At 41.3% G+C, this 24213-nt stretch overlaps 1 protein-coding gene across 1 annotated transcript in view; it reads right to left on the reverse strand.

The window, feature by feature from the left end:
* Positions 1 to 6484: 6484 nt before the first annotated feature.
* NMUR2 (neuromedin U receptor 2) overlaps positions 6485 to 24213 on the reverse strand; it is a 53466-nt gene continuing 35737 nt past the window's right edge. Inside the window, exons 3-4 of the mRNA XM_089682809.1 lie at positions 24075 to 24200; positions 6485 to 9768 (exon numbers count right to left, since the gene is read on the reverse strand). Coding sequence (XP_089538935.1) covers positions 9509 to 9768; positions 24075 to 24200 — 386 coding nt within the window. The 3' untranslated portion in view covers positions 6485 to 9508. The remainder of the gene's footprint in view (positions 9769 to 24074; positions 24201 to 24213) is intronic.

Consider the following 24213-nt stretch of genomic DNA (forward strand, 5'->3'; position numbering starts at 1 on the left):
TGAACTTTGAACTATGAACAGGGTATCTATATTTGTGCTCCAAGTAGCAGTGCAGTATCCATTATACAGGTTATGGTGTGTCAGTGGAACTCAGGTTGTTCTCAGAGTCAAAGCAGAAGAACAGAGAACACAGTCTACAAAATAAAAAAAACAGTGCTACATTGTTATCATTCCTTCATGAAATGGCTATCAGGTTTATTCACCACTACTACATGCCATCTGTTGGTGGGCTCCAGATGCTAATTCAGGAGCATGCAGGCACACTGTATGGAGTAGGGGTGAGTAATCCTAATAGCCATTGCTCACTGCTGCTGCATACAGTGTGCTAGGACACTTCCATCTGAGATCATGCAGTGGAACAGTGGTCATGCCAGGGCAGAAGGGAAAAGAATAGCTATATAAAGACTATCAGAAGGGTGCGGGGGGGGGGTTATTATCACGTATTGTGAAAAGGAAGAAAGCAACAGTAAAACCTTCTTTTTTATATTACTACTTATGTCCCTACAATATAAAAGATGGTAGTAGTGCTTATTTAAAACAGTTCCTAAATCTGATACCTTCAGAAGTGTCTGAATCCTGGTACCACATGCTCTAGTTTCTCCCCCCAGCCCCTACGTTATTGCTGTGCCCTTTAGGTGTATTATACACCCCAATTGGTAGAAATGTTGGCCTAGTGCATGGACATGATCCAAATGTTATTTCATTTTTTTGCTTTGGATGAGAATTATATGGACCCCAGGGGATTGATTGTGACAATGAATCCTATGGAGAGAGACCGGATGGATTTACAATCTAAGGGCCACTCACCCTCCAGGGTTAAATACTGCACTTACTTTTAAACCATTTTTGTAATTACCAATGGGTGTCTCCCCCCCTTTTTTTCTCTCCTTGTATTGCTGTGCAATTTTGTAATTATTTTATTTTATGTATTGATCCTTGTTTGATGCCATGTGGGATGATGTCCTTACATTGCCTTAGCAGTTGGCCAGACATTCGGGTGCCAGGCTACTGGTGTGGGGGAAGGACATTTCCTCCTTCCCTCCATCCATGGATGGTACCATTAGGACTGGCCTTTGGAATGCATTGCTCTCTTCCGTACGCTGCTGTTTTGACAATTCATTGTGGATGGGTGCATGCACAGTATGCAGATATGATGTCATGTGCCGACTCAGCGTCATGACGCTGGGCATTGAGCATAACATCCCGCTCACTGGGGCTATATAGGGGAGAGGTGGTGGCGGAGCTAGATGTGATTACTGGGCTGCCTTTTTTTATTTGGGACAACTGACCCTGTCATGGGCCATGACGCGATGGGTTCAATTATTTTTACTGTTACCATATGAGCACTCTTGCCAATATTTTTATTGATCAATTGTGGATCTGAAGCTTGGCGGCAGATTTTAGGGGGTAAGTGAGGCTGGGGGACACTCTCCATTTTGTGTGTAGTTTTTGTATGGGGGAAGAATAGTATTATATACCCCATGTATTAGATATGTGTCTTTAGGAGGGTGTTTTTGGTAAAGAGCTCATTCCTTGTGTTTTTTGGAAGAATTATCTTAAGCACAACATTTTGCCCTGTGTTAGAAATTATTGGAGCATATGCCATATTATACTATATATCTATATTGGCTAATAGAATGGTCTTTGGTGTTCGTGATTTTTTTAAGCTACTTTAACAGAAAGATGATATAGCTTCCCCTTTTTGTCATATTGCAGCTTACTAGCGATGGTCTTCGCCCCCTCTTCTCCCCTGTGTAGAGAAGCAGATGTGGACTATGAAACGCATTGGCGTTAACAGCGGGATATGGAATCGTCAAATCTTACTATATGATTGGTTGGCTATGTTTTATTAATTATTTACTAACTAAGTAGTGGAATTGATTGTCCATGTTTTTAATGGACTTTAATAAATGCAATTTTATATTCAATTGTTCTGTTTTTTTAGCACAGTGCAGTAAAAGTCTCAATTTTTGGAGGTTACTTCTTTTTGGATTTTGTGGTGCTGTGTCCTGTAGTGCCATAGGGTCCAGCAGAGGAGCCATTCAGCTGGGGTGTTCTGTTTCACAAGCTGTTTTATGCATTGACTTTCCTCCATAGATCTCAATATGTCCAGACAGTATGGCCACCTGCTGATTCAACACAACCCACAGACAGCTTAACTCTTCAATAAGACACAGATGTTGAATCCAAACCGATCTTCAGGATGGAGAGTGTGGAAGGGGCCAGTAAATATATCATTTACCAGCCCCTTCCTTTTCTAACTGATCACAGTGAGTGATTGGTACTGATCACTCTCTGTATTCATTAATAACTGAAGCATAGTGAACTATGTTTACTATGATTCGGTTTATGAATGGACAGAAGCCTCTGTCTCCTGTTCATCCATCTGCAGTGGAGTTGGGGCTACAGAGAAAGGGACTGGGGAATATGTCCCTTTCTCTGTTTCAAAAGTGAGTCTGTTAAGATACTGATATTTCATCAAAGCCCACCAACAGTGATGTGAGAAAAAAAAAAAGATTAAATTAAAATGTATTAAACATTAAAATATAAAAAAATAAGAATTGTAAAAAAAAAAATATTAAAAAATCAGACTAACATTTTTAATCAGGCTAAAAAGCCACACACATTACAGTATGTGGTGTAATTTAGCCTAATTTTTGCCCAGGGTCCATGATGCTGTTAAGGTGGCAATGCCCATAAGAGACTTCTGGTACCTTTACTGGGTTGCCAGCTTTATGTCTCCTGGTACATGTCTCCTTGGTGCCCTTTAGCTCTAGCCTGCTGCATTCATTTTGCGTATAAAGGTAGCTTCCACACGGTGGCCATCTTTAAACCTGGGGGCCCCATGATCTCCTATTGCCTATTGGCCCCATGAGTTGTCAATGTGCCCCTGATTTTGTCACATAACGTGTAACAATGTATAAGTGGTCCGAGGCAACATACTGTATGCAAGAACCAGGAGTATGTATTTGCAGCTTTCATCAGTGGAGCTATAAATCACCATGGCATACAAGGGAATCTGCTAGAATTACCTTTTTAAGGACCATGCAACCATGCAATCCTGTTGCTATCTGACAATTTTACATATCTCTCAGGGACTGGGTTCAATTCACTAAAGGATAATGCATGCAATATTTGGGTCATGTATCCATGCAATAATGAAAATGTCAATTCAATACAGGTTTATGTGGTATCTGTAATATAAGAAATGCTCTGTAAATACCATATAAACCTGTCTAAAGGTCAAGACAGAAAAAATTAAATAAAAACACTTGTTAAAGAGGTAATGGTCTAGACACACACTATTTAAAGAAAAATACAATTACTAGCTAGCCGGCAATCAATTGCTGGCTGTAAGGAGTCGGCACCAACTGCATTCTTAACAACCAGTAACTAATCTGCTGTCAGTGTGGATTCCTCACTGACAGCAGAATGTACATAAAAGAGCCAACATTAAAAACTAACAAACAAAAATGGTGTGCTGTTCCCTCCCCAATCCTTACCAGGCTCTTTGGGACAGGCATGGATTTTGGGGGGGACTTCACGCCAAGAAAAAAAATGGCATGAGGTTCCCCACAAAATCCATACCATACCCTTATTGGAGCATACAGCCCAACATGCCAGGAAAAGGGGGGGGGGGGGAATAAGCATGTAGCACCTCCTCCTGAACCATACCAGGCTACATGCCCTCAACACGGGGGGTTCTCTGCTAGGAGGGGATAACACCCACGGCAAAGCACCTTGTGCTTATGTAGTTAGTACAAGTGGGGGTGCGGGTGGTAATCCATTCACCAAAAAAATGAAAAGTGTAAATTAAAACACCACACAGTTTATGACAAGTCTTTTATTAATAAAAAAGTTCCCAAATGTATATCTTTAGTCAATCATGATTAACCGCTTTCCAACCTTACTATAGCTGAAAGACAGCTACAGAGAGGTTGTCAAATTCTGGGAGGGCGTCCATGGAAGTCCTCCCAGAAAGTGCCCCCTGCGTGCCCCCAGCAGCATCCTACAGACACAGCTGATCACATGATGAGGTAAAAGGCCAATCACAGTGGCCTTTTACCATGTGATCAGGTGTGTCCAATAACATAGCAGATAACAATGTAAATCCAGTTGCAGGTTATCGGCTGCACTTTCCTCACGTTGTCACAGTGTGAGGAAAGTACTGCTGATAACCGTCAAATGTGAGAGGGGAGATCTGCACTAATAATCAGGGTACTGATTATCAGTTCACTGATTATCAGTGCTGCCCAGCAGTGTCACCCATCAGTGCCCAGCAGTGCCACCCATCAGTGCCCAGCAGTGTTGCCTATAAGTGCTGCCCAGCAGTGTCACCAATCAGTGCTGCCCAGTAGTGCCACCTGTGAGTGCCAAGCAGTGCCACCGATCAGTGCCGCCTATCAGTGCCCATCAGTGCTGCCTATCAGTGCCCATCATTGCTGTATATCAGTGCATCATCAGTGCCTGCTCATCAATGCCAACCAGTACCTCCTCATCAGCGCCTCCTCATCAGTGCCAGCTATCAGTGAGTGCCACCTCATCAGTACCCATCAGTGCTGCCTACCAGTGCCCATCGGTGCTGCCTATCAGTGCAGCCTCATCAACGCACATCAGTGAAAGAGAAAAATTACCTGTCTGTAAAATGCTATAATAGAAAAAAAGAAAATCTTTTTTTTTTTTTTCATTTACAGTGCAAAAAATAAAAACCCCAGTGGCGATTAAATACCAAAAGAAAGCTCTATTTGTGCGAAAAAATGCAAAAAATTTCATATGGGTACAATGTTGCATGACCGCGCAATTGTCATTCAAAGTGCAACAGCACTGAAAGCTGAAAATTGCCTGGGCAGGAAGGGAGTAAAAGTGCCCGGTAGGCAAGTGGTTAATGCGGCCTGCATGGAAAACAAATACACAACTGCTCCGCCAATTGGCTCCCACCGACTAAAACGCCACTTCCCCCCACCACTTAAGTGGTGGCAGGGTCAATGACATCATCTGTGGGAAGGCCCACTCAGTGATGTCATTGACCATATATGGACACATCCATGTTTGGTCAATGATGTCTCGGGTGGCCCCACCCCATTTTTACATCATTGGCCAAACATGGATGTGTCCATATATAGTCAATGATGTCACCAAACTGCCCTGCCCACTCATGATGTCATTGGCAGGGGGCGGGGGGAAGTGGTGTGTCAGTCGGCGGGAGCCAAGTGATGGGATGTGTCATATCGGTATTTTTGTTTCCACGTGGGCAGCATTTATCACGATTGATGATGGATGTACAGTACATTGTGGGACTTTAAAAAAAAAAAGTTACACTTTTTTTGGTGAATGAGTAGGGGGTACTATTTACCCCTTATTCATTCACAAGGGGAGCCAGGACCTGAGGGCCCCCTTGTTAAAGGGGGCTTCAAGATTCCAATAAGTCAGCCCCCCTCACCCACACATGCACCAGGCCAGGGACGTGGGGAAGAGGCCCTTGTCCTCATCAACATAGGGACAAGGTGCTTTGCCATGGAGCCTCCCCTAGCAATGCACCCCTCCCATGTTGTAGGTATGTGACCTGGTATGGCTTAGGTGGGGTGCTCATGCTCATTCCCCCTTTCATGGCCTGCCGGGCTGCATGCTTGGATAAGGATGTGGAATGGATTTTTTCTAAAAACGTTTTTTTTTATATTTTTGGCATGAGGCCCCCCCCTAAATCCAAAATCCCCAAAAGGCCTAAAGGACCTGGTAAGAACTGGGGAAGGAAACACACCATTTTTGTGTTGATTTATAAAGGAGCAGTAATGGTCATCTCAGGTAATGTGTCTTCAGTTATTGATCGTCTCTGAAAGCATGTCCCCAGTCTCCGACAACTCCTATAGTATGTTCACTGAGTCTGACCATCACTTATAGAATGCAAATAGTCTATGACCATCTCTTGTCGCATGCCTGTAGTCCCTGACAGCTTTCTGTAACATAACATTCAATATTATTATGTGCTTCCGTTTGGTGATGTCAGGGATCACACATGAAGACCCGTATATAAGAGAATTGACCACCACTGCTTTAGACTATCAAAGTCATAAACAAAGGGGTTCACATACAACTAAAATACTACTTTTCGGTGAACCAACCCTTTGAATGATAACTAATACCAAGAAAATGGCAGATAAAACCCAAACAATGATAAGACTGAGGATTTCTAGAAAACTGACCAATCAAAGGCCAATAGTTGTCTGAGCCCTAAATTACAGTTATGCACACTAAATGACCTTTCTTATAAAATAAAAAAAATACAATACTTATGTACTTATTATCAGTACAAAATTAATTCAGATAGGAAGTGGCTACTCTGGATGTAAGTTCATTACTGCTCTCCAGTTAGTAATAATACATTGCGTATGATTGAATTGATGAGTTATTGCACACAATGACATTTATAATACATTCTATACAAATAAATTAGACAATAAACTAAGGGCACTGATAACTACATACAGTATGTTAAAATGTAGCTTGTTTATTTACAATAAATTCTTTATATTTATGCAGACTTTTATTCTTAGTATAAGCCATGTAACAAATAAAATGCAATGGGAGAATAAATGCCTTGTATTTACAGTGATGTGTATGAACACAAAAAAAAAAACATTTTAAAGAACACACAAATCAGTACTTTCCACAATAGCCTGAATGTTCATAGCTTAAAATGTAAAATCTTAAGAACAAAAGAATAAAGCTTTGTAGATACACAATCAATGTTCAAGTTTGCCCATGTTCTAAAACAGGTGTTCTTAAAGTGGTTTTAAAGCATTTCCTGCATTAATGTATGCCCCCCCCCTCAATATTTACCAGAGTCCATACTCGATCCAGCGCTGTGCCCATCTGTCGCTGTTCTTCTCATTCTCACAGGCTTTGCTGAGGCAACCAATGGGTCCCACTGCTGTCAATCAAGCCTTGTGACAATGGAACGGGGGCAAAGCTGCGCTGTCTGTGTCTATGGATGCAGGCAGCATGGGTCAGGAGCAAGTCCACAGGTCTGCCTCCATAGCAAGCGGCTTGATATGGGAGCAAACCATGAAGAGGAGGAACCAGGAGCACTGGTGGGGAACCCAAGAAAAGGAAGATTGGGGCTGCTATGTGCAATTCTATTGCACAGAGCATGCAAGTATAAACATACTAGTCGTTATTAAAAAAAATGTGTTTACAATCACTTTAACTGGGTGTATCAATACACCTTGAGGTATATGGTAAAGCAGATAATTGAAGTGATACTAAAGTCTTGTTTTTGGTCTTGTTTAAAAAAAAAAACAAGCATCTCATACTTACCTGCGGTGTGCAGTGGTTTTGCAAAGAGCAGCCTGGATCCTCCTCTTATTCCGCCCCCTGCAGGTGCTCTTGGCCCCTCCCTCCTGTCAGGTGCCCCCACAGCAAACAGCTTTCTATGGGGGCACCTGATCAGGCACTCTTCTGAGACGTGGTTCTGCATGTCCATTCACACACAGAACCGGGACTCGGCCCTGCCCCCTTTCTCTCCTGATTGGCTCACTGGCTGTGATTGACAACAGCAGGAGCCAATTGCTTCTGCTGCTTTAGCCAATCAGGAGTGAGAGTCCCCAGAGAACCGATGCTCTTGTGGACATCACTGGATCAGGATGGGGCTCAGGTAAGTTTTAGGGGGGACTGGGGGAGCTGCTACACACAGAAGGTTTTTTACTTTCAAGCATAAAATGCATGAAGGTAAAAAACCTGGAGCCTTTAGAATCACATTAACCAGTCAAATCTTTGAGTAATTAAAAAATTAAACAGGATTCTCTGCATTTATGAACTTGAAATGAAAGTGAAGAAATCTTGATGAGTCAGATGACATACATTGTTAGTAATTGTACCTCAATTCCATGTTTTGATTGCAAAAATCTCACTATTACCTTGTGTTTTTGTGTTTTTAATCCAATGCATTTTTGAATTACCTTTTCAAAGTAAAAATGACAATGGCAAAGAAGTTACCGGTAACCAAGGCAAGGCAAGGCAATATGATGCATGCAATAAGCAGTGGTAAATTCAATTCAGAATGGTAATGTAGTAAGTGGGAGTAGGTGTTATTAAGTTTGAGAAGAGAAATTGTGTGCTTCTTATAACATATTTGCGTGACATGATCGTAATATACAAATATCTATATGCTCATGCTAGCATAGGGAAAAAACTATTTTGTATTAAGTCATTTAAGAAGACACAAGGCCAATCAATGAAGTTGGAGGAGAAGTGGTTTAACTTTAAACTGTGTATGGTCATTTTCACTGTTAGATAAGTATGCGGAACTCTCTTTCAAAATTGGTGGTGGCAGTGGGAAGTGTGGATAATCTAAAAAAAACTCTTAGATGGATATGTGAGTGAACACAGTATACAGGAATATAGAAAAAGATAAAGAAATACTATAATTAATTGCAGCCAACCACGCAGGTTGACCTGGATGGACGGATGTCTTTATTCAGCCTAACCAACTATGTAATTATTTAACTATGTAGCTAATATAATATAATGGTCAGCATATAGAAAGAGCAAAAGCAAAGATCTGGTCTTGATATGTAGGAAACAGAGCAAATGATGGGGTAAGGTTTCACAGCTAGACAGCAATCGATTCACGGGACGGTGGTCAACATTAGGTGGGAGAAAATGTTTCACCCAAGGGTTGAATTTATTTATATTGTCTTTCAAGTGATTTGGTGACTCAAGTGAAGACATCCTGCCTGGCCCACCAAGATGGTGAAAGATCCCAATCCCAAAATAAACCAATGAGAAGATGTTGGCACAAACAACAGAGCTCATTGATGTTTCCTCACTGGAGTGGAGGTGAGTATAGTTCCTCCTAAATACACAACATACCAAATGTTAAGGTGTAAAGGGCCCCCAAAACCAAGCTATTGATATCTTTTGAAGTCATACAGGTACTTCGTAGGACTGCTGATGGTGATGATTTTGACAATACAGAGGAGGGAGTATAGGAACATATTAAATAATTAATTGGGGGGTCTGTATTCATACATTTAAGAACCCATGTATGAGATGTTTTGGAGACTACAAATTATTTTCTGTGCTGGCATGTTGTACCATGTGTATTCTTTTGTCATCTTCAAAAGTAAACTGTAAAATGTCACTCTTAAAAATAATATATGGCATAGACTGAAGAGCATATATCATATGCCTTTTGCTGTCTTGTACTATCAGACAGCTACAAGGAAAGTACAGAAAGCCGCAAGTTGCTTAACATGATTTGCATGCACAGAGCAACGTGTTTTAATCCACTTAAGCAATGAAATGATTAATCTGATCTCTGATTAAGTCACTTCCCCTTGTGATGACTGCTGTGGCTGTTGTCTGGGCATAAGATTCATCCTTTCCAGCTGACTGAGGTCTTCCCTTGGGACAGTATATCTTTCATGCTGCACAGCAACCCATTGCCTTCTAACATGTCCAAATACTGCGATTTCCAAAAGAATGTAACTGCCCAGTCAACTGTATGAAATCACAATACTGTAGAGAAATGGGAACTGCAGACAGAGGTGCGATGGGGAAAAGAGGGGCTGCCTTCTTCTGTGGAGTCCTTTCGGTTACGGCTGGCCAGAATTGAGGTGCTCTTCTGGGGGGCTAAAGCCTGGACTGGGAGTTTAGGAGTCCAGTGTTTGAAAAGAGGTGGTAGAAAATTTCTGAATGCAGAACGAAAGCGTCTGGAGAGAAGGTTGTAGATCAAAGGATTGACAGCAGAGCTGAGATAGAAGAAAACACCTAGAGAGACAATTACAAGCACAATTTAAAAACCTGTTGATCCTGCATTCACTTGGTAATAAAGGTTCTCAGCATTTATAAGAGTATAGAATGTGGGCATAGATGAAACAGGAAAAAAATAAAATAAATCTGAAGCATTCAGAACATTCAGACAACCTTGATATGTTTTAATAACAATGTTACTAAACTGTTTTATTCCATTTAGTATAATCAACTTTGAAAAATAAGGAAATAAAAATTCTACTTTATTGAATATTTGGAATATTTGCTAATTTCGTACATTCCTGAGGTTTAGATTACCGAGTTTAGTTCCATAATGCACATTTGTTTTATAATAAACATTTTAAATTAACTTTTTTTTATTATAAACGCTTAGCCAGTGAATAATGTCAGTGATCACACCATGCATACTGATATCCCATTGTCAACCTGTGCGCTTGCCTTCTCCATGCTATCCTAATACCAGCCTAAATGCCCCTCAGTGTCAAATAGAAGGAAAGTAAGGAAATGGAACTTGCTGTGCCAGGATCCCAGTGCAATTCCTCTCACTGTAGGGCTATCAGCAATGTGATGTAAGCTTTCAAGGGAGTAACTATAGATCATCAGGAGCAATGGAAATTTTTTGATGTGGCTCCTAGCTTCCGCTCTTTCTACAGCACCTGGCAGTGTCATCTGTTATGATACATGCCACTGAACTGATCATACAGTATAAATCAATAACAGGAGCATGGTTGGTACACTATCAAGGTCCAGCAGTGTGGATAGACTTTCAGTGCATGGGTGTGTGGAATTATTTTTTAACCTGACTTTTTCAGCTGACTAATCTTTCCTTAGAAGCCTTTGCAAAATCAATGGATCTTTTAAAAGGTATAACATTTCAGCACACCAAGCAAGTGCTAAAATTGTGGGATCTAACCGTCCGTAAAAAAAAAAAAAAAAGAATTATAGTATTAGTGATAATATAAACCAGAATTTTTTTTTAATTATATAATTGTTAGTGCTGCTGAACACAATAGCTCTATAGCTGAATACATTTTTAGCAGAACTACAAACCTCAACTGTCTTATCAGTTTGTAGCTGAATGCACATATTTTACAGAGCCTCAGGTAGACTGTTAGACATACAGTGGGGCAAAAAAATATTTAGTCAGCCACCAATTGTGCAAGTTCTCCCACTTAAAAAGATGAGAGAGGCCTGTAATTGGCATCATAGGTAGACCTCAACTATGAGAGACAAAATGAGAAACAAAATCCAGACAATCACATTGGCTGATTTGGAAAGAATTTATTTGCAAATTATGGTGGAAAATAAGTATTTGGTCACCTACAAACAAGCAAGATTTCTGGCTCTCACAGACCTGTACCTTCTTCTTTAAGAGGCTCCTCTGTCCTGCACTCATTACCTGTATCAATGGCACCTGTTTGAACTTGTTATCAGTATAAAAGACACCTGTCCACAACCTCAAACAGTAACACTCCAAACTCCACTATGGTGAAGACCAAAGAGCTGTCGAAGGACACCAGAAACAAAATTGTAGACCTGCACCAGGCTGGGAAGACTGAATCTGCAATAGGCAAGCAGCTTGGTGTGAACAAATCAACTGTGTGAGCAATAATTAGAAAATGGAAGACATACAAGACCACTGATAATCTCCCTAGATCTGGGGCTCCACGCAAGATCTCACCCCATGGGGTCAAAATGATCACAAGAACGGTGAGCAAAAATTCTAGGACCACACGGGGGGACCTAGTGAATGACCTGCAGAGAGCTAGGACCAACGTAACAAAGGCTACCATCAGTAACACACTACGCCGCCAGGGACTCAGATCCTGCAGTGCCAGACGTGTCCCCCTGCTTAAGCCAGTACATGTTCGTGCCCGTCTGAAGTTTGCTAGAGAGCATTTGGATGATCCAGAAGAGGATTGGGAGAATGTCATATGGTCAGATGAAACCAAAATAGAACTGTTTGGTAGAAACACAATTCGTCGTGTTTGGAGGAGAGAGAATGCTGAGTTGCATCCAAAGAACACCATACCTACTGTGAAGCATGGGGGTGGCAACATCATGCTTTGGGGCTGTTTCTCCACAAAGGGACCAGGACGACTGATCCATGTACAGGACAGAATGAATGGGGCCATGTATCGTGAGATTTTGAATGCAAACCTCCTTCCATCAGCAAGGGCATTGAAGATGAAACGTGGCTGGGTCTTCCAACATGACAATGATCCCAAACATACCGCCCGGGCAATGAAGGAGTGGCTTCGTAAGAAGCATTTCAAGGTCCTGGAGTGGCCTAGCCAGTCTCCAGATCTCAACCCCATAGAAAACCTTTGGAGGGAGTTGAAAGTTCGTGTTGCCCAGTGACAGCCCCAAAACATCACTGCTCTAGAGGAGATCTGCATGGAGGAATGGGCCAACATACCAGCAACAGTGTGTGCCAACCTTGTGAAGACTTACAGGAAACGTTTGACCTCTGTCATTGCCAACAAAGGATATATAACAAAGTATTGAGATGAACTTTTGATATTGACCAAATACTTATTTTCCACCATAATTTGCAAATAAATTCTTTCCAAATCAGCCAATGTGATTGTCTGGATTTTTTTTCTCATTTTGTCTCTCATAGTTGAGGTCTACCTATGATGCCAATTACAGGCCTCTCTCATCTTTTTAAGTGGGAGAACTTGCACAATTGGTGGCTGACTAAATACTTTTTTGCCCCACTGTACATGATTAACTTCACAGTGCTAGCTGCACCCACAGCTCTGATGGCAATATATCTACTTCCAAATGTGTAGTAGAAGTGGAGTTTACTGCTTAGACATACCTTTACAGCAGATAAACAGAGAAAGTGATAAGAGTCACCACTAATGAAAACCCAGAAGACTCCTCTAGTGTATGTATCTGACATTGGTTGTTCTTTACTAAAGACCTCACTGGTGCCTAGGATCAGCCAGATGCAGATGCATCCTCCCAAACCCTGTAAAGGGGCCCTGTTGCCAGGCCATTCGTTTCAACAAAAATGTTTTAAATAGATTATATGTGTGTTTACCTTATTTTATGCATGTTATTTATCTGTAGAACCATCCCTTGTGTAGACATGTAAAAGCCCTGAAACAGCTGCTGAGTGCTGCAGTCCTGGATGTGATGTCAAATTGCAAGTCAATAATTATAATTTATGGAAAGGAAAATCACTACAACTAAGCATGTGAAATACGTGTTTTTTCTGTGCTGTTTATCTGCAACTTTTTAAGTTTGTGACAAGACAATTATATGATACTGGATCTCAGCTACCTTCATAGACACACCGATTTTTCTGTGCTTAATGTGGGTTCACAGCCCCCCAATTCAGGTCATCATTGGCTTCTTGTGCTGCTTCTTTTTTTTACAATCCAGCTTTGTTGTAAAGTTACTGCAAGAGGCTGATTCAAGGTCAAATGCAGAGTCTTTACTTGATTAAAAAAAAAAAAAATTACACTTGTAGATGTATTGATGATCACAAAGCTGCTTTAAATGATAAGTGAACTTTACAACAAACTGTTATTACATTTAATGACTGTAATGTGAGAGTTAAACTAAGCAGTTCCCTTTTTTGCCACAAGATGGGTGCGATGAGCACACTGACCTTCTTGAACTGCTTGGGAGCAGAGAAAATGCTGGGAACTGTATTTTCTGACTAGAGTTCTGACTGGATTTTTGAATAGTCAGTATTGACCAAAGCTGGAGCTGTAAGCCACAGACAGAGCATCTAGGGGGAAAAGACTGCACCTGTCTGTCAAAGGGACAAAAACACAGCTGCATTCATAGCTGCTATTCAATCACAGTCAATCTGACCCTACCTTTTCCTGGTCTGTCTGCTGCCTGAGGGAAAAAGGATTGCTCCTGTATGTCAGAGAGAGATGGAGGCAAAACCACATCCCCAGCTGCCACTCAGCCCTCAGACCTGGCCTGCACACCACACTGCTGGCCTGATCCCATCCACTCCCATCTATCAGTTGCCTGACAAGGAGAGTACTTTTCCAGTCTGTAAGGAGAGGGGGGATAGAGGCCCGGCTCCATTCCTAGTTGAGATCCAGTCTCATGGGTCAGTAGGAAGATCACACCATCTACCCAACTTCACCCACTTTTACCCATCAGACACAAGAGGGAGTAGAACCCACACACCGCATCCTGAGTGCGCATTCCATCCACTAAGTGGTCATCATAGACTTGGTGTGCCTCGTGCATTGCACCAGCCTATTCTGACAGCCACCAAGTTTCTACAGGGAGATCAGTGCACCCCAGTCCTCAGAGGGGCCCTTTCACCACCACGGTTCATCAACTTGAGTCAAGGAGCTGGTTAGCGGGACATTGACCTAATTTAGATTTATCTCCCTACAAAAGTCATTTTCCACCCATTTATCCTTCCTCCTGAGTGTCCATACTAGCTTTACATCTGTTGAGTTCATTGCCCTGTACCTCGATTTACAGAGTATAGTCCAGCACCGCCATACTGTGTGCAGAGGTGGCCAGCTATCTTCGAAAATGAAAACGACACAAGGACCCCAACGCAGATGGCAGAGGATTCATATATAGTTAATTAATACTTTTTTTACCATTTCACACTGTTCCAATTTGCAGAGAGAGAGAGAGCCTAGGCCTAGCCCACCCATCATTGGTACACTCAGACATCTTAGCTCTAGACTCTTGCTACATTGGCTATCTGTTGTCTGTTGTACACCTGTGGGGAAGCTACAGTTTATGCTTCATGTGTAAAAAGTTCACTTCGTATTATTGTTGCACATTGTCAGTGAAATGCACATGTTACTACATACTGTATTGTTATGCTCTGTACACCTACTTCTCAAGAGATAATATATGATGTTACCTACTGTATAGTCTTGAGTTTGTTTACAGGGTGACCTTAATGTACTGCAAAGTTTGCATATCCCCACTGCCAAAGGTGGTATTACCTGAGGTGTCAGAGGGGTTGAGGTCTGCTACATAGTGAGGTGAGAACAGAGGATCCAACACTATTAGTGCTACACCCTTTTTGCCCCTTTGTTTTGATCTTACTAATCCTACTGTCCCCATGCATGCATAGTTGCATTGATCTGGTGGTGGCAGCCTACAGTGATTGTTTACATCCAACAATGCAAGTCTCATACTAATAGGTTGTGTCTCAACGCTGGAGATAAAGGGAAACAGATTCATAGAAGTCTACAGGGCTGTAATGTGCAGTTGCTTTCCAGATGAGGTAAGGGGAAAGGGGAAGGTGGGTTTGGTTAGGTCCCTGAAAGTGGAAAAAAAGAGTAAGGGGTTTTCTCCTTTATTTTTTGTCTTTTACATCTGCCTAGACTTCAGTTATAGGTAACAGCAAAAATAACTTAAAATATGTGTTCACTGAAAATATACTATATTTATCTCTTTACACTTGACACCAAAGTATAGAGGGAAAACAGTTTACTCCTGCGGTAGGTCCCTCTCCCTACTGCAAGGGACCTGCTTAGAGAAGCTGAGAGATAATGAATGATGCACCTACCTTATTCCCTGCTCCTGCAGACTTCCTCCGGCCCATGCGACTGTCACCCAAAGCCTCTTTCCTTCACTTCCTGACCAGTTGCAGCTCTCTGACATCAGCCTGCACAATGCAGGAACAGCAGTCCTGCATTATAAGTGAGGACACTGGCCCTCCCACAAGCCGGGATCAAGTATCAAGGTAATTATATCACCTCATTCATCATCACCTAAGCAAAATGAGTAATGGCAAATGATCCCAACAATTAATCAAAGCATCACCCCATCCTTTACAAGAAAAAACTTCCTAAACTGGATATTTGCTTCAATGGTGATGAATGTTTTCTGTGCCAAATACCTACAGTGATTGCATTGAGATTTTGAAATGATATTAATGACATAAAAGCTAGGCATAAAAAAAAAGCTGCAAAATGCTCATTTAAAATGTTTAAGCACACACAAAATCATTTACTCATGATAACATGAGTTTTAAACAGTAAATCATGGTTCATGCCAAAACTTGCCTCCAGAGATACAAAAAATAAATAACTATGGCTATGAAGACACATGCATACAGCTTCCATGCCTACTATTAATACCACAATCAGGGGTGTATTTACCACAAGGCAAACAAGGCATTTGCCTACGGCAGCATTTTTCAGGGGGCAGCACCACCCCAAAGAAAGGGATGGAAGAAGGGACACATGCAGCATGGGGACCAGGTGGGATCTGAGAGAGGCTGTGGGCTGCTTGATGGTATGTTCAGAGCCTGACACATTCCCGGGGATGTCTGGAGCTGTCTTCTCTCTTGCAGGGTTGGGGGGGGGGGGCGTTGCCAGTGTATGGGGAGCGGTGGTAGTGGAAGGAACTCTCAGGTGTGGGTGGGGGGGTGGGGTGTTGTTGGTCAATGTCAGGCTCTCTTTGTGAGGGAGGGGGTGCTGGTCGGTGTCAGGGTCTCTCCATGGGGGGGAGCCAATTTTTGTGTTGCCTGGGGCAGCCCGAAACCTGAATACACCACTGACCAAAATGTAGTGCTTGGTGCCTGAACAGTCAATCACAAGGCCTGAGAGCTAACACACGGGGTCTGGGAAACTTTATAAGCCCTATGCAATAATGACTTTGAGTAAGTCAAATGCTCCAGAGGAATTTTGGCAACTCCAACAGGCAATAGTGCAAACTATGTAATGGCAGGCTTTGGTTTTGTTTTGTTTTTTTGACTACAGAGTCACTCCTAGAGAATGTGATGTGAGAATAAATAACAGAAAGTCTTTGTAGAAATTCACTTATTCCGTTAGATTACAACCTAGTTTATGCTAATGGATTTGATAGCATGCAACACTAGTGCCATGGGCTCAATTCCAACCACAACATTACCTGCATGGCATTTGCATGCTCTGGCTGGGCTTCTGTGACTTTCCTCTGGGTACTCTGATTTTCTCCCACACTCCAAAGACATGTTTCATGGGTTAACTGGCCACTAAATTGGCCCTAGTGTGTTTATGTATGAAGGTGTGTATCAGTAGCATGCACAAATCTGGAATGTTGCTGTAATCCTTGGTTTCTTTATTGAAGCATTAAAATTACATTAAGAGTATGACAGGAACATTAAAAGATGACACAAACCAGTTTGAGTAAGCGCTGAATTTCCCACATAACGTGTCACTTTTCAATGTTCCTGTCATACCTGTTATGTCATTTTAATATTTCAATAAAGAAACCAAGGAATTCAGCAATTTTACGGATTTGTGCATTTTACTGAATCTCACAGACGAGCTGTGCAGCACCCTGGGTTCTAATTCACAACATGTGAGAGTTGGTCGCTCACCTAGAGCGGCATCATTTTGGCTTTATGTATTAAGGTGAGTTGGGGATCTTAGATTGTGATCTTGGCAACAGGAATGTGAATGTACAATATACAGTACGTAAAGCACTGTGTAAATTGCTGGTGCTACATTAAAACCTCTAATAAATAAATAAGCAAACAAATAAATAAATCATGTAGAGAAATAAATGATGCATAATACATAGTCACTAACTAAATGTGTTCTTCTGACTAATTGTTCTTAGTAAACGTACTTTACTAATTTTATTTTTTATGTAAAATACATACATTAAAGATTCATGTTGACTATTACAGGTTCGGAGCCAATATCAGCGACAAATATCAAAACCTTCTCTATCCCAAAATACCTAACCAACTTGATTTGCCAAAATGTTCCGCTACTCTGGGGTGTGAATACGATTCTGCTACAGTCCAGTGACTATCCATTTCTAGACCCCCCTATTTGTGAAGTTGGCGGGCAAAAATTCAGCAGGTGTCAAACTGTTTCCTATTACAAGGAATGCTGGGCAATTCATCAGATCTGAGACATTTAATCAAGACCTGCTCCATACCAAAGCACCAGAGGATTTCTTGCATCTGAATAATTTAATCTACTGCCAAAAACTGCAGACAGTTTAAGTGTCAAAATGGACAGAATGCCATTACACTGCTACTGATTACAAAAGTTAATGATAGTATAGAAAAAAATCAAAAACCAATTAACTGAAAGTCAAAAAGTAGTAGAATGTTCTTTTTTCTATTAGTAATGCACAAGTTTAGTCATTTTAGAGATAGGGTTTGGAAAGGTTAGAATCTCATTGCTTTTTGTGTCCTTGTTGAGTGATGCCACTCACATCCTGTCTTGGCAACTAGACAGGAAGAGGGTAGAAATCTCCCCAAAAGCGACAAAAAAAAAAAAATTTGACAGAAGATATACAGTAACTTCTGCATTCCTAGGAGTTATATGGACAATATGTTGCATGAACAAAAAAATATATTTTGGGCAAGTACTGACCTAACAAATATGTAATTTATTAGAATTTAAATAATAAAAAAGAATCACTAGGTAGAGACAACAACCTTGAACAGTTTTCTGCTTTAGGGGAGGAGAGGTCTATGTTAGCTAGCAAACCCACTCTGTATTGCCAGTTGTCAAAGCCTGAATCATCTGCTGGTGATGCTGTGGCTCCCTGGGTGGAGGGTTGTAGTACCAGTGTCCACAAGCAGATGTCTCCCAGCAGCCAGCAGATCCCAGTCATCAATTTCCACCTGATGCTGCCTGCTGGGAGAGTATTTAGGTCCTTCTCTACTAATGCCTCTGGCTCCAGTGTTTTGCTGCTGCTAGATTCTGTTTGCCTAGATCTTACTCTTGCTCATGACCTGTACCTTTTAACTATTACCCCTCATTTGTGGTCCCTGATTTTTGTTTCTCCCTTCCCATCTTCTCCCTGCACCTCCTATTTTCCTCTGCTTTTCGGTGTTCCCCATTTTGTATATATTGTATTTAGTTAGTTGTTAGTTAGGCTTTCTGTTGTTTGGGTTGATTCATTAGGAATTCTGTCACTGGGTTTTTATTCACTTATATTTTATGTTAGCTGTGTGCTGGTGTTTGGATGGATTTTGTTTCACTGTAGTAAGCAAATCCTGCCTAAAGCATACACTGTCTGGTCCCAGTTCCTAAGTGTAGCTATCTAGATTTGTCCATCTCTGCTGCTGATTTCTGACAGCAGGTGAATATACTCACAATGAAAACATAGGTTTCAGAGAGACAAAACCAATGGACAATCAGTGGAGAATAGGGCCTTGATGTAAAAGATATACATATGTATGCAATAAGCAAGGACATTCCTCTACCAGATTATAGAGATTGACAAACCAGGATTTTTGAACAACTATTTCATTTACCTGCTACAGTAAATCTTTTTTTAGATCTTTGGTAAAAGGGGAAGGAATGGATTTACAATAAATCAAATTATATAGTGTAAAAAAATTAAACCACTGCCCAACAAGGATTGTTGAACAGGATTTGGAAAAGGTAATTTGTTGCCTCTGCAAATCGATCTACTTGGGGTTGGAGGCGCTATTTAAAGATTGCTTGGTTCAAAACTTTGATATTCAGTATCAATTGCCTCTAACACTAAGTTTTTTTTCATGCTGTCTGCTGTCATATCCAGTCTTGCTTTTAGATGAATAGCTGAAAGAAGGAACAATTTCATTTCCGAGCACAGCAAAATTCTGACTGTGCTGAATAGGACCAAAGGAGATCTTGCCCCCCCCTGCTCGTGGTGATAAGAGAAAATTGTAGAGCTGTCTGTCAGAAAGATTATATTCATGCTTCTTAGCCATGGTAGAAAATATGTATGGCTGTCCTGTCTACATGCATGTACTCCAGCAATGGCTGACTGCCCACAATTTCCTGAGGTTTGAGGAGGCTTTTTTGGAAGATAGAGACCAAACTTTACGGACCACTTGTATTCACAGATGGGCACATTATCCCTAGGAAGTAGCATATTAAATTTAATCTGAACTTTTTTTAGGATATAGAGTTTTTTGCTGTTTCAATTTATTGGATTTAAAGCTCCTTGCAATTTTCCATTATACTGTAGGATGAATGCCTATACTTATATCTTATGACATAGAATCTTTGTTCCAATATTTGAAAATCAGGGATTAAATGAGTCCTGGAAGCTCAGAGTGTATCTCCTGTAAGACCACAAGGCCTACCAAAAAAATAAATTTAGAAGAAAGCGTGATACCATCATATCCAGGCTCTGGTGACGTCACTTCCGGGCCGGGACAGAGGCTTGGAATGCACGTCGGCCATCTTTGATCTAAAATATACAGGCAATGCATGCTGGTGCCGGCTTCTTAGGCACCTTATGATGTGAGTACACTGAGTTTGTTATTATTCCTACTCATATTAAATACTACACTTAGATCATTATTACTATTGTGGGTTTTTTTTAGTATCATGGCATAGAAAGTCAGGATTATCTGTTTGAATCCCTTCAACTATTGTTTGGGGAATTTATTGGAAACTATACATCAGTCCCTCTGGCTATCCAACCTGGAAGTGTGGGTGTTGGTGATCATACGGGGAGGAACCTTCCGAGATTTATAACACACAATGCGATATATGACCACTGTAATGGGGGTCATATAGATCTGGTGAGTGATACATTTGTTTGCTTTTTGCACTGAGATGTGGATACATGGATTTCTATGTCACCAAATTTTGAAGTCAAAGAAGAACTGTCACAATTTGAATTCATGCAGCACTTGGTGGAAGCATAAGGACATTTTATAAAATAGGGAATGTCACTTTATATTTCTTAATTCATTTATGTTTGTTATATGTATTGTTTGATTTATTTATTGCTATTCATCCACAAACCTCATCATTTAGTTATTATATGGGGAGTATAGGGTGCATACTTACACCTTATGCTACTTACCCTATTTGAGCACAGAGCTTATCTATTCATCACTAATTCACTTACAAGTGTAGCATTCACTTTATAGGGGCAGCTGGAAATACCCCTTTAGGGGGTTAATATATTAACAAATATTATTTGGCATCACAATAATTCATTTATGTTTGGTTAAAAAAAATAAATTTGTCTGTTTTTTTCCTGAGGGGTCTATTCACACCACAATGTGTGCAATGAGCACAAGTTAATGCACTTCACCTTTTAATATCAATAGCTTTATTTGTAAAGGAAACTTCAACAGACTGTTTCTTGCATTTAGGCTCATTTAAACACATGGGTGTTGATTTACAAGAGGCACATACTCTATATTGCCAAAAGCATTGGGACACCCCTCCAAATCATTGAATTCAGGTGTTCCAATCACCTCTATGGCAACAGATGTATAAAATCAAGCACCTAGGCATACAGACTGCTTCTACAAACATTTGTGAAAGAATGTTTTGCTCTCCGGAGCTCAGTGATTTCAAGCGTGGTACCGTGATAGGTTGCCACCTGTGCAGTAAGTCCATCAGTGACATTTCCTTGGTACTAAATATTCCACGGTCAACTGTTAGTGGTATTATAACAAAGTGGAAGCAACTGGGAACAACAGCAACTCAGCCACCAAGTGGTGGGCCACAAATGACAGAGCGGGGTCAGGACTTGCTGAAGTGCACAGTGCAGAGAAGTCGCCAACTGTCTACAGAGTCAATAGCTAAAGACTTCCAAACTTCATGTGGCCTTCAGAATAGCACAAAAACAGCACGTAGAGAGCTTCATGGAATGGGTTTCAATGGCCAAGCAACTGCATAAAAGCCTTAAATCATCACTTGAAATGCAAAGCATCAGATGTAGTGATGTAAAGCATGCCACCACTGGACTCTAGATCAGTGGAGATGTGTTCTCTGGAGTGATGAATCAAGCTTCTCTGTCTAGTAATCTGATGGACGTGTCTAGGTTTGGAGGTTGCCAGGAGAACGGTACTTTCCTGACTGCACTGTGCTAAGTGTAAAGTTTGGTGGAGGGGCGATTATAGTGTCGGGTTGTTTTTCAGGGGTTGGGCTTGGCTCTTTAGTTCCAGTGAAGGAAACTCTTAAGGCGTCAGCATACCAAGACATTTTGGACAGTTTCATGTTCCCAACTTTGTGGGAAGAGTTTGGGGATGGCCCCTTCCTATTCCAACATGACTGCGTGCCAGTGTACAAAACAAGATCCATAAAAGACATGGATGAGCAACTTTGGGGTAGAGAAACTTGACTGACCTGCACAGAGTCCTGATCTCAACCCGACAGAACATCTTTGGGATGAATTAGAGCAAAGACTGCGAGTCAGGCCTTCTTGTCTGACATCAGTGCCAGACCTCACAAATGCGCTTTTGGAAAAATGCTCAAACATTCCCATAGACACACTCCTAAACCTTGTGGACAGCTTTCCCAGAAGAGTTGAAGCTGTTATAGCTGCATAGGGTGGGCTAACTCAATATTGAACCCTATGGACTAAGACTGGGATGCCATTAAAGTTCATGTGCATGTAAAAGGCAGGCGTCCCAATACGTTTGGCAATATAGTGTATAGTGTGCACTGCAGTTGCTCCAGAACCTAGTAAATGAGGTAAAGCTTCACTTTGTAAAGAATACCCAATCACATGCAAGGCAATAAAAAAAATGCTTTTTTGCTTGCACATGATTGGATGATAGAAATCAGCAGAAAGTCCTTACTTAAGAGCTTCCCCTCAGATCTAGAGAAACTGCACTTATAGTGCACAGTATATTTGCCTTTAGTAAATCACTCCATAATGTGGCTCTGAAAGAAAAATAGGGCATGTTCTTTTTTTTCAGCACAATGCACTGGTATAAACTGCTCCTATTTATATAAATTGATTTGACAATATATATGCACTGGCATGTGTTGATCAATGCATGTCAGCGCATCTGGTGAGAAAGGGCCTTGAAAGTTTTCCTTAAAGCCAACTCAGAGCAGTAGCTAAAATAAATCCTTCACCTCCTTTACTTCCTTGTCCCAGCATTGTTTTCTTCCTCTTTTTGGCCCCTGTGATATCAACACAAGAGCTGAAATGATCATTTATCTGCTGGAGCCATGAGGAGGTGTCCACATGCACAGAGTCTGCTAAAGACATATGCAAAAAGCATTGGTGAGGCTGAGTTATACATAGTGGGGTCCAGTGCAGGCATTGCTTGTATGATCTTCACCACTATCTGTTCCTTGTATCTATCTGATGACCAGGGGCGGACTGACCATTTGAGCACTCGGGCACAGCCCGAGGGCCTGGAGTCAGTAGGGGGCCCCATGAGATGCCCCTGGTACACTTGTTTTTTTTTTTTTTAGGCTTATTGGAGTGTGGGCAAGGGCACAGGGGACCCATGATCCCCTATTGCCTGGGGGCCCCATGAGTTGTCAGTCCGCCCCTGTTGATGACATCACCATTCCCTCGCTAGAACTCCCGAGAGGGCACTGAGGACAAAGGCCACCCTGCTCATAGACAGCAGGCAAAGATGATCAGTCTCCACCACGTGATATAGACATATAACAAGTCTGAAAAGACATCTTTGAATTGGCAGTAAGCGGCATAGGTACAGCTATTGCTGGAACGCCAGGTATGCCACAATATAAATAATCAGTGCTGATTTTATTGTGCTTGATACGTAAGCTTAAGGATCTTAACAATAGTGCAGACATGTTATGTTCATGGACCTTGCACCAGTTCTTACATACTAAGATACTTACTTACATACTAAGGGTGCTCTGTAGACAAAAGTCTGTGCATTGAAAAAAAGCTGAAGCACTTGGCCCAGTAATGTCCTATGTTGATGGACATTGGACTTGGTTGATGACATCAGTTTAACATCAAACAAGAGAAAAATGTGAGAAAACATCCCACCCAAATTTTTTGGACTTTACTGGTACATCACAGAACAAAAAGTAAAATCATAGAAAACTTTATTACATTATCTACATAAAACATTTGGGATGGGTTTCCCACATTTTTTCTTGTTTATACATAACTGGATGAGGCATGGTGGAGTTCTTGGTTTTCGAAATATCAGTTTGATATCAGTTTGAGAATCTCCTGAGATCATTCAGAATTCATTGAATTAGTTGCATTTACCTGCAGTGGGCCTCCTGACTTGCATTTCACCAGCTTCAAGTGGGTTTTTCATTTCCATAGAATTGTATGTGGATGCAATACCAATTGGAACCAAAAACAACAGACCCTTGCTGCTACCCATGCAGTGTTGAGAAGAAGAAAAGCAGTGGTCTCAGTAGAGGCACTTATAGTATACCTTTGGTTACATTTGGCCCTGAAAATGTATTTACATCTGGGTTTAGACTGCCATTGAAGGATATTCAGAAAATCAGGATACTAGCCACTATAGGGTTTACAAGAACCAAGCAGTTGCTGAAGCAAATCTTTCTAAATATGGTTTTCCATAAAAGTAGCCCATATGTCACATCTGCACACCCATTACAGAGAGATCAGTTTATTCATAATCAACTTACCAGACACCACGTGAATGAGGTTAAAGATATTAGCTAGAGGCTCAGTCCACTCCCCCACGAAGCTGAAGAAAAGTCGGTCAATGTGGAAAGGAGCCCAGCAGATGGCGAAAACCATCACTAAGACAACTGTAATAACACA

The sequence above is a fragment of the Staurois parvus genome, unplaced genomic scaffold (assembly GCF_062004578.1).
Source record: "Staurois parvus isolate SC_StPar_1 unplaced genomic scaffold, SC_StPar_1.0 ptg000298l, whole genome shotgun sequence".
In the NCBI taxonomy this organism is placed as follows: domain Eukaryota; kingdom Metazoa; phylum Chordata; class Amphibia; order Anura; family Ranidae; genus Staurois; species Staurois parvus.